The 10,709-nt window shown below is 51.5% G+C and overlaps 3 protein-coding genes across 3 annotated transcripts; 1 reads left to right on the top strand and 2 right to left on the bottom strand.

Moving 5' to 3' along the window:
• Window positions 1-3,381: 3,381 nt before the first annotated feature.
• On the bottom strand, window positions 3,382-4,862 carry F5J12DRAFT_783498 (uncharacterized protein; the record flags this gene model as incomplete). The annotated part of the gene is made up of 8 exons (XM_051742850.1): window positions 3,382-3,449; window positions 3,589-3,642; window positions 3,745-3,768; window positions 3,833-3,903; window positions 3,930-4,031; window positions 4,436-4,552; window positions 4,616-4,671; window positions 4,770-4,862. The coding sequence occupies 8 exons, from the start codon at window positions 4,860-4,862 to the stop codon at window positions 3,382-3,384; spliced, it is 585 nt and encodes a 194-aa protein (XP_051599286.1).
• A 3-nt stretch (window positions 4,863-4,865) lies between these two features.
• On the bottom strand, window positions 4,866-5,547 carry F5J12DRAFT_149160 (uncharacterized protein). Its single transcript, XM_051738158.1, has 3 exons — window positions 5,471-5,547; window positions 5,159-5,411; window positions 4,866-5,108 (listed from the first exon to the last, which is right to left on the bottom strand). The coding sequence occupies exons 2-3, from the start codon at window positions 5,343-5,345 to the stop codon at window positions 4,981-4,983; spliced, it is 315 nt and encodes a 104-aa protein (XP_051599285.1). The 5' UTR covers window positions 5,346-5,411; window positions 5,471-5,547; the 3' UTR covers window positions 4,866-4,980.
• Window positions 5,548-6,351: 804 nt separating this feature from the next.
• Window positions 6,352-10,469, top strand: F5J12DRAFT_913667 (uncharacterized protein; the record flags this gene model as incomplete). The annotated part of the gene is made up of 10 exons (XM_051749095.1): window positions 6,352-7,029; window positions 7,133-7,321; window positions 7,376-7,525; window positions 7,577-7,615; window positions 7,746-7,865; window positions 7,918-8,077; window positions 8,127-8,326; window positions 8,380-8,524; window positions 8,574-9,330; window positions 9,399-10,469. The coding sequence occupies 10 exons, from the start codon at window positions 6,352-6,354 to the stop codon at window positions 10,195-10,197; spliced, it is 3,237 nt and encodes a 1,078-aa protein (XP_051599284.1). The 3' UTR covers window positions 10,198-10,469.
• Between the last annotated feature and the right edge of the window lie 240 nt (window positions 10,470-10,709).

Here is a 10,709-nt window from a genome sequence, read left to right as displayed (position 1 = left end):
TGGAGAACATGAAAGCTGAGGCCAGAACTTATCGGTGGAGGGGGCGGTGGTTGGACTCGATGGAGTTGATGAGCCTACATCGCTGTTTGGTTTTATTTCGATTTTGAATTCTATCCTACCTTGTCTGACTCGGGAGCAGCTTACGACTAGCCTTCAAGGGCAAGAGTGACAACGGACAGCCCTGTCAATGTTGGTCGTCCAGAAGAACCTTAGGAATCGGATCTCGGCCTCCCAGTAGTGCTTATGAATACAACACGCCGGTCGTCTTAGAGGGAGAAAGCTATCAACGTTGTATAGACTCTGCATACATTATAACCAGCAGTCCGAATATGTATTGAAACTCGAATGATCACTCACCAAGCTTCGTCCCTTTGGCAGCTGGCAGCCAAAAGGTGGCTGACCCGGAAAGTGCCCCCAAAATCAGATGTCAGGATCCCCACTGCCCTTTTAAAATCGGCATGCCAGTCGTTCACTCTGCCCGCTAACCATCCTCAACCATCATCAGCAGTACTACGTACCTACTCCCCCGTCCTCCCTCTGCATCACGACTGATAGACAATGCCAAGCGCCGGCTCGTCTCGTCGTGTCAATGGGTGCCAGCGAACCTCATGCACTCCTGGCAAACGCGCTGGCCTTTCCAAAGAAATTATCGATGGAGGGGCAAGAGGAACAATCATTGACTTAGTCGATACCATCCTGCACAGGTACCCCCATGAGTCGGACGGTCGCGTGGATATGTTTACCCGGTTGTACGCACTTGCTATCCACTGTTGTGGTACAGAATTTCGATACGTCTCAGGATATTGAAGTCAACTGTAGGGTTGTCAGAAGTTCCATCGATGCCGTTCCGTTGGCGAACGTTGGGCCTATATGAGTCGCGTGAGTTGATCGTGATCTCTCCCTGGACGACATCTCACCTGTATGATACGCTATATACCAACACTCTACTTCAATTCTCTAGTGTTTCATTGTTGGTGCGGACCGTGCCCTTTGGGCTTATCGTCGCCAGCAAGACACCAACAGGCTAGCCCAGTCGCAGGCCGTCATTGGATTTCGCAGTGTCTGCCCCCTGCAAGGCAACGCGACCGTGATCGATGACTCGCTCATACGCAATTAAGTGAATCCTCTAGACGACGGCCTCCACGATACGGTCGACCACCACTTACTCCTCATGCGTCGGCGTGGGTGTTTCCATTCTTGCTCTCATCGTTTAGTCCATTGATAGGATGGCAGTCCGTTTCCATCCTCCGCAAGCGCAACTTTTTCGGGTCAATAAGAGATTGATTAGACGAATTTTTCGAGCTTGTGGGATTAGAGGTGCGTTTTGTAGTGCCCGTGTAGCTGGTGGCACTGGGTGGGGAACTGATAGTTCTTACGGCGCAGGCCATTACTCGCAAACATTGCCCTGGAGGCCATTGTCATGACGGCACCTCACTCGAATAAGAAGACAGTGGAGATGAAGGATATGACAGTGGCACAAGGCCCACTATCCTGCTGTCTCATTGTTCTTCGTGCACATGTCGTTACTTGCCCAATCATATTCATATTCGAGGATACGATGACGGGGTTGTGGAGATAGCACGTCTGAGTCTGCCAGCAAAGGGATAATGAAGTAACAAAAGGCTGACGGGAATATTTAATCTTTTGATTTGGTAGAATCGGATTGTTCTACATACTTACTCCGGGCGTATGTTGCAGTCGTAGAGACATCCGCCGAGGCCCGACCGAGCAGGGAGAATGCCACACGTTCTGCCTCTTCCATTCACAACTCTTCAGTCTTGTCGAGAGCAAAGAGACTGGTATATCTGATGGCAATAAACATGATACAGCATAACTGTACAAAATATTACATTCCGGACTGTCATGGAAGAAGTGCAACAGAAAACACTCACATTCCGCCTGCCCATCCCCTTGTTACTTTTATTCTTTGGAGCAGGACCAAATACCTTGAGTTAGCGGGCTTGCCAACCAGCAGTCAAAGAGGCTGGGGCAGAGTAGGGGTATGGGCGTACACCTCTGCAGACGAAAGGCAGCTCGAACAAGGGGGTGGCTGTGCTTGTTTGTTGTTTTCCCACTCCGCGCGTCGCCCACACCGCTGGAGAGGCCAATTATTCCACCTGTGAGCGATTGTCACCTAGGAGATCGAGTTGTGAGTGATCCCTTCCCGTGGCTCTGGGTTCCCTGTCTCATACTAACCTGTTACATCCAGATACCCAAACTTGATAGTTCGCCGGACGGTTGAAACGGCGCGAGTTAAGATACACCGGGCGCGATGCCGTGATCGTATGTCTTACCTTACATGGCTCGGGCATAGCTGGTCATATGAGGAAAGGGGAATGAGCTGCTGTCTTTCGGAGGGGAATAGATGCATTTCTCGACACTCTAGCATTTCAATGGACTAGCGTCATCATCCTAGCTCACTGTTGCATTGGGGCACTCCCCGCATCTGCAATAGGTACGGCTTCCCCACAGTTCTACAAATGCACCACATATATGTGTATACGAATCTGATGACATGCTGGTCACATCAGTTCTGTTGCTCAGGTCGTGTACCACGCGTGCGATGTGATTACCACCCCACGCACCTAGTACCCCCTCAAGTTCCTTTTCCTCGCCACGACGTTATATTCGGAATATTTGGATTCGCCTACGTTCCTCGCTCGCACAGGGTCCTCTGGGAAGACGATCATATTTACCTGGGATACATTACCTTGGACGCGGAAACAGCCACAAGAGAAGTAAGTTGTAACTCGGCCAGCTAACAGACGAGAAATAACTGGGGCTAACGCGTCTCGCCGTCCACAACCATAGTTTCTAATTAACAGGCCTGATCTCTAGGATATCCCATGGGCGAGCGACGCCGATTAGACGCCCCCGGTCTCTCTTGGTTCGTGTGGAGATGACTCCTCCGGCAACTGGTGAATGTGACGAGGATGGACCACTGGGGTCGCAACTGGCGGTGGAAAAAGTACGGTTAGCATCCCCATGTTCGTAACTTATGAGGTGCAGGAAGCTGACATCGTAGATCAGGAGTTGCGGCTATTGCGCCTCCTTTGGGGGATGCGCTTTCTAATTATATTCATGTTTCTTTATGGGTGCCATGGGCCCGCGAATGTTAGGGAGATGTGGATTCGGTGGTTGCAAGGTTCGTGGTCTAAGTTTCTGAATGGTACGTGAATCAAGACTAATGATACCCTGTGAACAAAGAGCATCGGTCAAGGTGGATGTCCGCCTATAAAGCCTTTTTGGATGTTGAAAGAGGGAGCATGCAAGGTCGAGGCTAGAGTCGGTGGAGGGGACAGGGAGTTGTGATCTGTGGAGTTGACGAATTGACGGGGTGTAGACGTAGACGTTTCGTTTTATTTCGTTGTGAATCCTATCTTACCTTGTCCCACTCGGGGCCAGCTCACGACTAGCCTTCTCGAGAGTAAAGGTGACAACGGAGACCCCTACCAATGGTTTCGCAAGTTGTCCTTATAAATGCAGCAGACTAGTCGTCTTGCAGGGAGAATCCTGCCGACGTCATAGGATTTACCCACATAATGGTGGGCAGTTCGGACATACATTGAAACTTAGATGATCACGTACCAAACGACCTCCCTTCAGCAGCGCAGCCAGAGCCGGCTGGCCCGGAAGGTACCCCTGAAATCAGATGTCAGGCTCGCAACTGCGTATATAAATTCAACCCGCCAGTCGTCCACTTTGCCCGTCAACCTGCCGCTTCAACCATCATCATCCACGTACTACCCACGTTACCTTCCCGTCCCCCTACGCCACGATTGATGGATGACATCGAGTATCAACGAACTTAATGCACTCCTGGAAAACGCACTAGCACTCCCGGGCAGGATGAGCTCTGCAGACAGGAGTGATGAGTGGAACAATGCTTCGCCTAGTCGAGACCTTGTCGCAAAGTCACACAAACGTACTCTGCTGATCTTCCCCATCCCCAACTTGGGTTATTATCACGGTGCGGCATTTCAATACCTTCCGTGAGAGCTACTAGAGCGTCCGTCGAAGGTGACTTTTTACTGGGGTGAGAAGCAAGCGGCAGAGGATAAAGAGAGATGATTGCTTAAGTTACGTGTCGAATTACACCGTGTCCGTGTGTTGGGAATGGAAATGGATATCCCATTACTTGTCTTGTATCCTCAGAAAGACGCGGGATGAACGTTTGCTGAGTTGCTGGCCATATCGTCGTAGCTTTCAACACTGGCTCAAGCAGAGACAAACAAGGATCCATAGACGGTTTGCGTGTGATCAATACGCTCGCGCAACGCGACGTTCGCCGCCCTTACCAAAGCCCCCTACGAAATGCGATTTGGGATGTATAAGTGTGACGGCGCCTGCTCACCCCTGTCAGGCTGCGATGTAGAATATACCAGGTGGATACGCACCACGTCGGTAAATTCCGATATCGGTCATAAGGGCTCACCACTGCACCTCACGACACGGGCAGATCCGTCCTATGTGATGCGATAAGCTGTCCTGCCGCTGCGAGTCCGATGTTACGCATACGGAGGATAAAAACCGAGCATGCTCTTTGCGAAACCTACAGGGATGATGACCGGTGCAATGGTGAACTCGTCTATGAATAGGCTGGTCGAGAGTATACGCTGCCTTGGACTTGGTGAGACCAATCGCGTAGATGGGGTCCGGTGTCTTACGAATCTAGGAGTGCATCACAAGAGATCTATCATGGTGTCAATGTGTCGCCGTAAAGGAGGATACTGGGCAAACCCATTGTCTAGAAAGTTTCATGTACGCACGACGTCGTTGGATGGGCGGTCTATGTGACCAACCGTGTCGCCACTGGTGAGCGCAAGGAGTCCCGTGCCCCCCGCGACCGAAACCCACCCCATTGTGATCACCGCGTGTTGTACGTCGTGTGTTTGAATATCAGCAGGGTTGTGGAGGCGACGTTCGAGGAGAAGGTGGCCTGTGGAGGTGCCGTACGTGCGCAAAGTGGACCCACCAGGTCTAGAGAGCAGTACGACGTCCGCAGAGGATGTTTATTAGACTACGAAACGCCAGACCAAGACACGTAGTTGAGTCGCTGTGCATGTCGAATGTCATGATGGGGTCATCATCGTCGTGGATGCTCCACGCTCACGACTAGTTAGAACTTTCACTGAATATTAGGTCGCCCAGTGCCCACCTAATGATCCGACTGTAACATTGAGTGCAGGGAAGACGTTGCTAGCTGTCGCTGTGAAGATGAGATCGTCATGAAGGTTGGTTGTGAGTGGACCGCCGACGAGTCTGGAATGCCAGCCGACTATGCCGACATCGATTCGTGTAATGTCCAGCTCGCTGCCGCCGACGGGCAGCCTCAAGTGCAGCATTGAGTCAAAGTGAGGATTTTTTCAGCTCTCCAACCTCGAAAGCTTGTAATGCGTTCCTATGCATTCCTACGAGGTTATGTATCGACAAGTCAGGCGCCGCACGACTCGATGAATGAGATGCTTGCCGGTGACGATATCGCTGTCCTATTGCATCTTACCTCTGCCATCTCGTTGGGGTGGGCACGTGTTGACGAGGCTACTGATGGGCGTGAGGCAGAGGTGAGGCCCGGGTATGTGCTATCATCGCGTGGGGCCTTGGTTTTGTGGGCAGATTCAGATTCCGATGAGAGGAAGAGAAGCGCTGAGGGTATCGGCGAGTGTGTAAGACACGGTGGAGCCCAAAGATTTAGCGGGACCGAGGGTGGGGCAGAGGGCATTTGGTGCATGCGATGGACAATTTTCTGGGATTAGATGGTTGTAGATATGCCAATACGTCACCAGGTGTTCCTGCGACACGTTTCCGCCAACCCTTGCCCCATGCGTGACCTCGTGCAGACGAAAACCGGATCTTGTGGAGCTCAGGGATCATTTGCCAAACCTTGATCGAAATCCTGACCTTGAAGAACACGATGCTATAGTGGCGTGAACTGATCGATATCGATATAGCTTGAGAGGACGTGTGGGCCATATATTGGGCGTCATGAGCGAGTCTACGATACGTCGTTCTTCTGCCCTCTGAACTACAAAACAGACTGTGTTAGCGAGCTTGTTAGCGACGACGATGGGTGCGTACCAGCAGTCAGAGCAGCTGAGGCGGCGCTACTGACAGTTCGCTGTGGCGGTTAAGATGCCAAACGCATCGAAATTGTATCTCAGGATGTGGTATGGGCAGTCACCTTTGCGGACGAAAGTCAGGTCGTAGGAGGATATATGAACAGCGAAATCCGTCGATGGAGGATTGAAGATGGACAGCAACAGGGTCCAACCATGAATGGAACGAGTGGCGCTGGTCTTGTCTGTTGTCGTTTCCCAGGATGGCCGGTGGATCGTAACTGGAGACAGCAGAATGAAGGCGACTCTCTGGAACGCAACCACTCATGAAAAAGTGCGCGAGTTCACGGAACACCAATGCTTGGTACTCGGAGTCGATGTCTCGAGCGACGGTACTAAACTTGCCACTGCGGACAACTTCAACGTCCAGATAATCAGCATCCCTTCCGGTGACCGACTCCATTGGCTCCAACACGATAGCGTTGTTAGTGTCAAGTTCTCTCCGGACGGCACTCGACTTGCTACTGTCTCGTGGAAACAAGGTTTCCGTGTCTACAGCACTGATGATGGCAATATCTTGTTCAATTCAGGTCAAAGCGGTGGCATCGGCTCTTCGCCCTGTACTCTGTTGGCCTGGTCGCCTGATGGCCAGCAACTGTTCGTCGCGAACAAAGGCAAAATCATCTGTTACGACCTTGCAAAGTCCTCGTCTTCGGAATGGTCAATCCATGAAAACCAAACCCAACCATCTATAGCATCCAACGGCAGATTCATCGCATGCTCCGAAGGTTCATCGATCTCGCTATGGGATTGCGTGTCCCACAAGCAGATCGGTAGCATTATCACACACACCGCAACGGTTGAATGCATCGCTCTCCCAGCGAGCGGACGGTATCTCGCATTTGGAAATGGCAAGATTATCACGGTTCACGATCTCAGAGATGTCCTTCCCCTTGGGTGTTTCGAGCATAGTGTAAGTGTACATCCACTCATGAAGCTTGCTCCGCTAACAATCTTCATGCTATTCTCGTGTCCTGCGTAACCTTTTAATCCATCATCAACTCTACGCTTCTCAGCTTCCGCTCGTAGAAATGGGCCTCGCGACCTTCCTGTCATGGACACAGGATGACCCGACGCAAACCGAGATACTACTCTCAGAGGATATCGCCAGCGCTTCTAGCCCTAGCCACTGCATGCTGGCGAATCGCGCACTTATACGAACACGACTAGAACATTTGGCACCTGCGATAGAGGACGCCAAAGAGGTGAGTCCACTTCCCCACCATTGCATGTGTATGGTTGCTCACGCGCACCTCAAGTCCCTCCGGATTCGGCGATCACCTATCGGCCATATCGCGATGGCCCTTGCCCTCCTTGGCCAGGGCGATCGGGAGGGTGCGCGATGCACGTTCGACCTTGCATTTCATGATTGTGAGCTGCATGACATCAGATTTCTCTTACTACTAAAGGTGCGTGAGGTGATCTGCGTCATTTTCGCCATTAACCTACGTTCTGCTCAGTCGATCCTTGTTTTCGAATCTGGAAATCAAGAAGAGGGGGTAATGCGTGCAGAGCACCTTGCTACGATAGCGGGCGAGGACAATGATGATGACGCCTCCCACATTTACAGCCAGGCATGAGTCTCGTGTGATGCAGACGTATATGCATCACCGCTGATACATTTCGCAGGTCCTTGCTGTCATGTACACGAAGAAAAGGAGTTACGGACGTGCGATATCATTGATGGAGCACGCGAAGAGCCTGGCCCCAAAGGACAAACGATGTCCTCCGCTAGTGACGATCTCGCTCGTATGTCTTCTGCTGTTACGAGCACTGCCTATTAATTCAACCCTCCATAAAGATATTTGGGTGGAGTTTCAATGGAGTGGATATCACTGCCCAGCAACGTCTATGTGAGACCCTCTATGCTGGAGAACGTACAGCCGAAGCCACAGAGATCCTCCTCAATATCATCCGGACATCAGACAAGGAGAGAAACCCAATCGCAGGTTGGATCTCAGGTGTGTCTTGTAACTTGTAGTTGACGTGCACATTTATGTCTGTCATCAGACTTCACCCAAAAATGTGCTGTCACACTTGAGCATGCTGGCGACGATGCGTTCGGATCCTCAGAGCATGATGAGGCAATAGCACAGTACTCTGCTGTGCTGTCCCTCAGTCCTCAAAGTCCCGCTCGTTTGCTCATCAAACGGAGCAGAGCTCGAGCTGCGAAAGAGTTGTGGGAGGATGCACTTCAGGATGCGAACGAGGTATGCATGGTATCTTCCTTGTATGAATGGGTTCCCCTATAATTGCTGCATAGGCAGTGAAAGCGGATCCTTCCAGCCCGTGGGGCTACGAGGCCCAGCACGTGGCGCTTCATGGCGCGAAGCAGTACGACGAAGCGATTGAAGCTTTCAAGTCCATGCTACACAGGATGGAGCAGTCCCATGACCCCGCAATCATCCGTATGTACCTCCTATATGAAGGTAACACCCACAGATAACCGTTTCACAGAACTCCGTAAGACCTACATTTCACCATCCGACACGATTGCGGCAATCGGTTCTGTCGTCAGCGAGATCTGTTGTCCCCTTGTCGTCATTGATGTTACTACCGGTTACCTTTGCAACGAGACTGAGCGGATGCATATTTTCAAGGCTGATCCGGGGTTCAAACAACTTGTTTCATCCATGACGAAAAAAGTGGACAAGACGCTGATCCGACCTGTGGTTGAGAGGTTTTTCGGATATGTCATGTTCTCTCACACATGGCAGGGGAAGGAGCCGTCGTTCCAGGATGTCAACTTAGTCAACTCTGTGTGGGACCTTCCCGACACGCCCCTGAATAACAAGTTGCGTGTTTTCTGCCAGGAAACGCGCAGGCTTGGTTACAACTGGGCATGGTCCGATACGTGTTGTATCGACAAGTCCACGAGCCCCATCCTTAACCAATCCCTTACGTCCATGTACAAATGGTATGCGAATTCGGCAGGTCACACTTGTATTACCTTGCGGGTGTCACGCATCCATCCAAGTCCGGGGATCCTTGCGCGTAGTTTATGGATGACGCGAGCTTGGACGTTGCAAGAACTTCTCTCGCCGGAAGTCGTCTTTTTCTATGACTCCGAGTGGAAACCATACATTGGCGATACTGGCATGAACCACAAGAAATCTCCGGAGATAGTGCAAGAGCTGGCAGACGCTATCAAGATTCCCCCCGGATCCATTATCAAGTTCTCTCCAGACAATCTCGGGGTACGCGAGAAACTTCAGTCTCGCTTCGACGCGCAATGCGAAGTTCGATGAAGACGTCGCATACTCTCTGATCGGCATATTCAAGTCCTGATATCAGGCCTCACTACGGTGAAGGAGCCGACGCTCTCGGACATCTGCTGGAGGAGATCGTGGCTCGCACCGGCGAGGTCACCGTGCTTGCGTGGTCAGGGACATCGTCCTCGTACAACAGCTGTCTCCCGGCTTCCGTTTCCGTCTACAGCCAAATTCCTTACATCCCTCCGTCACTCGAAGGGGAAGAAATGGAAATTCGCATCACGAAATTACGTGACGAGTTGCCGAAGGAAGTTCTCCTAAGCATCTACAATCAGATCAACCTTCTTCCACCCGCGCGTTTTGGTGCCCAACGTCTATATCTTCCATGCATCATCTTCCCCGTCAGAAAACTGGAGCTACGCAGAGGCAGTGAGAAGCTGTATCGTGTCAAGGTATCAAGGCTTGGAAAAGTGGAGTTCTCGACCGCCGACGATCTCCCGCTGCACGAGGCACAGACATTTATCCTCGTACATCCGTGGATTGATCATATCCGAGGTCCCAATAGTGTGGTTTCCTGGGGAGATGACCCGGAGTCTGATACTAACTCTGACGGCGATTCGGATAACGGCACTGAATCGGATGGAGATGCGCCGTCTTCGCCATTACACGCTGTCCCCCCTCAAGTTGATGGCTATACTCGAGCACTGCAAGTGATTGCTCGCCTCGGACAGCCGTTCAACGCGTTGCTTCTTGCACAACAGCCGAAAGGAGGTTACAGGAGGGTCGCCACAGAGAAAGAGATTGTCGTTTCGGGACTTGGAACTAACATCACCTTGAGCATTCGGGTGGGGGTGTTGGAAATCCTTTGACGTGTGCATGGGGGATTTGCTGGTCGTCAAAGCTGGTCCGTCTTTCTTCCTTTAGCGGTCACTTATGGTGTACTTTTGTGCTGTTTGTTGCCTTTGTCCATCGTCCTCATCGTGCTCCTTACGTCGTCACATCTGCTGTTCATATATGCTACGCGCGGCCCCATCTGGGCCAACCAATGCTGCCCGTCAGCCAATATACTACTACTCGATGTATTCTCTCGATACTTATTTCACAACGATCCCCACAATTCGCTCTCCAGCCCCGATCAGGGATATTTCGACTTCTGCGGGTTAGTATCGGCTTGCGTGGATGCCGAAACCCGAGGTGGATGGATTGGACAATCCGACCACTCTAGCTATAGTACTTTCTGAAGCAGAGGCGGTATGTAGATTCCGTTTAGGGAGTCCGCGATTCTGCATTTACGATCTTGGTCCGAGGGTAGCTGGCATGAGAAACTCATCTGCCACTTTCTCGATCCGTGGCACCTTCGCTAGCATGAGAGATATCGAGA

The sequence above is a fragment of the Pisolithus orientalis genome (genome assembly GCF_024613125.1).
Source record: "Pisolithus orientalis strain OTSU chromosome Unknown F5J12scaffold_17, whole genome shotgun sequence".
NCBI classification, from domain to species: Eukaryota; Fungi; Basidiomycota; class Agaricomycetes; order Boletales; family Pisolithaceae; genus Pisolithus; species Pisolithus orientalis.
Note: the sequence above shows the minus strand (reverse complement) of the source record. Positions and strands in the feature narration are given on the sequence as shown.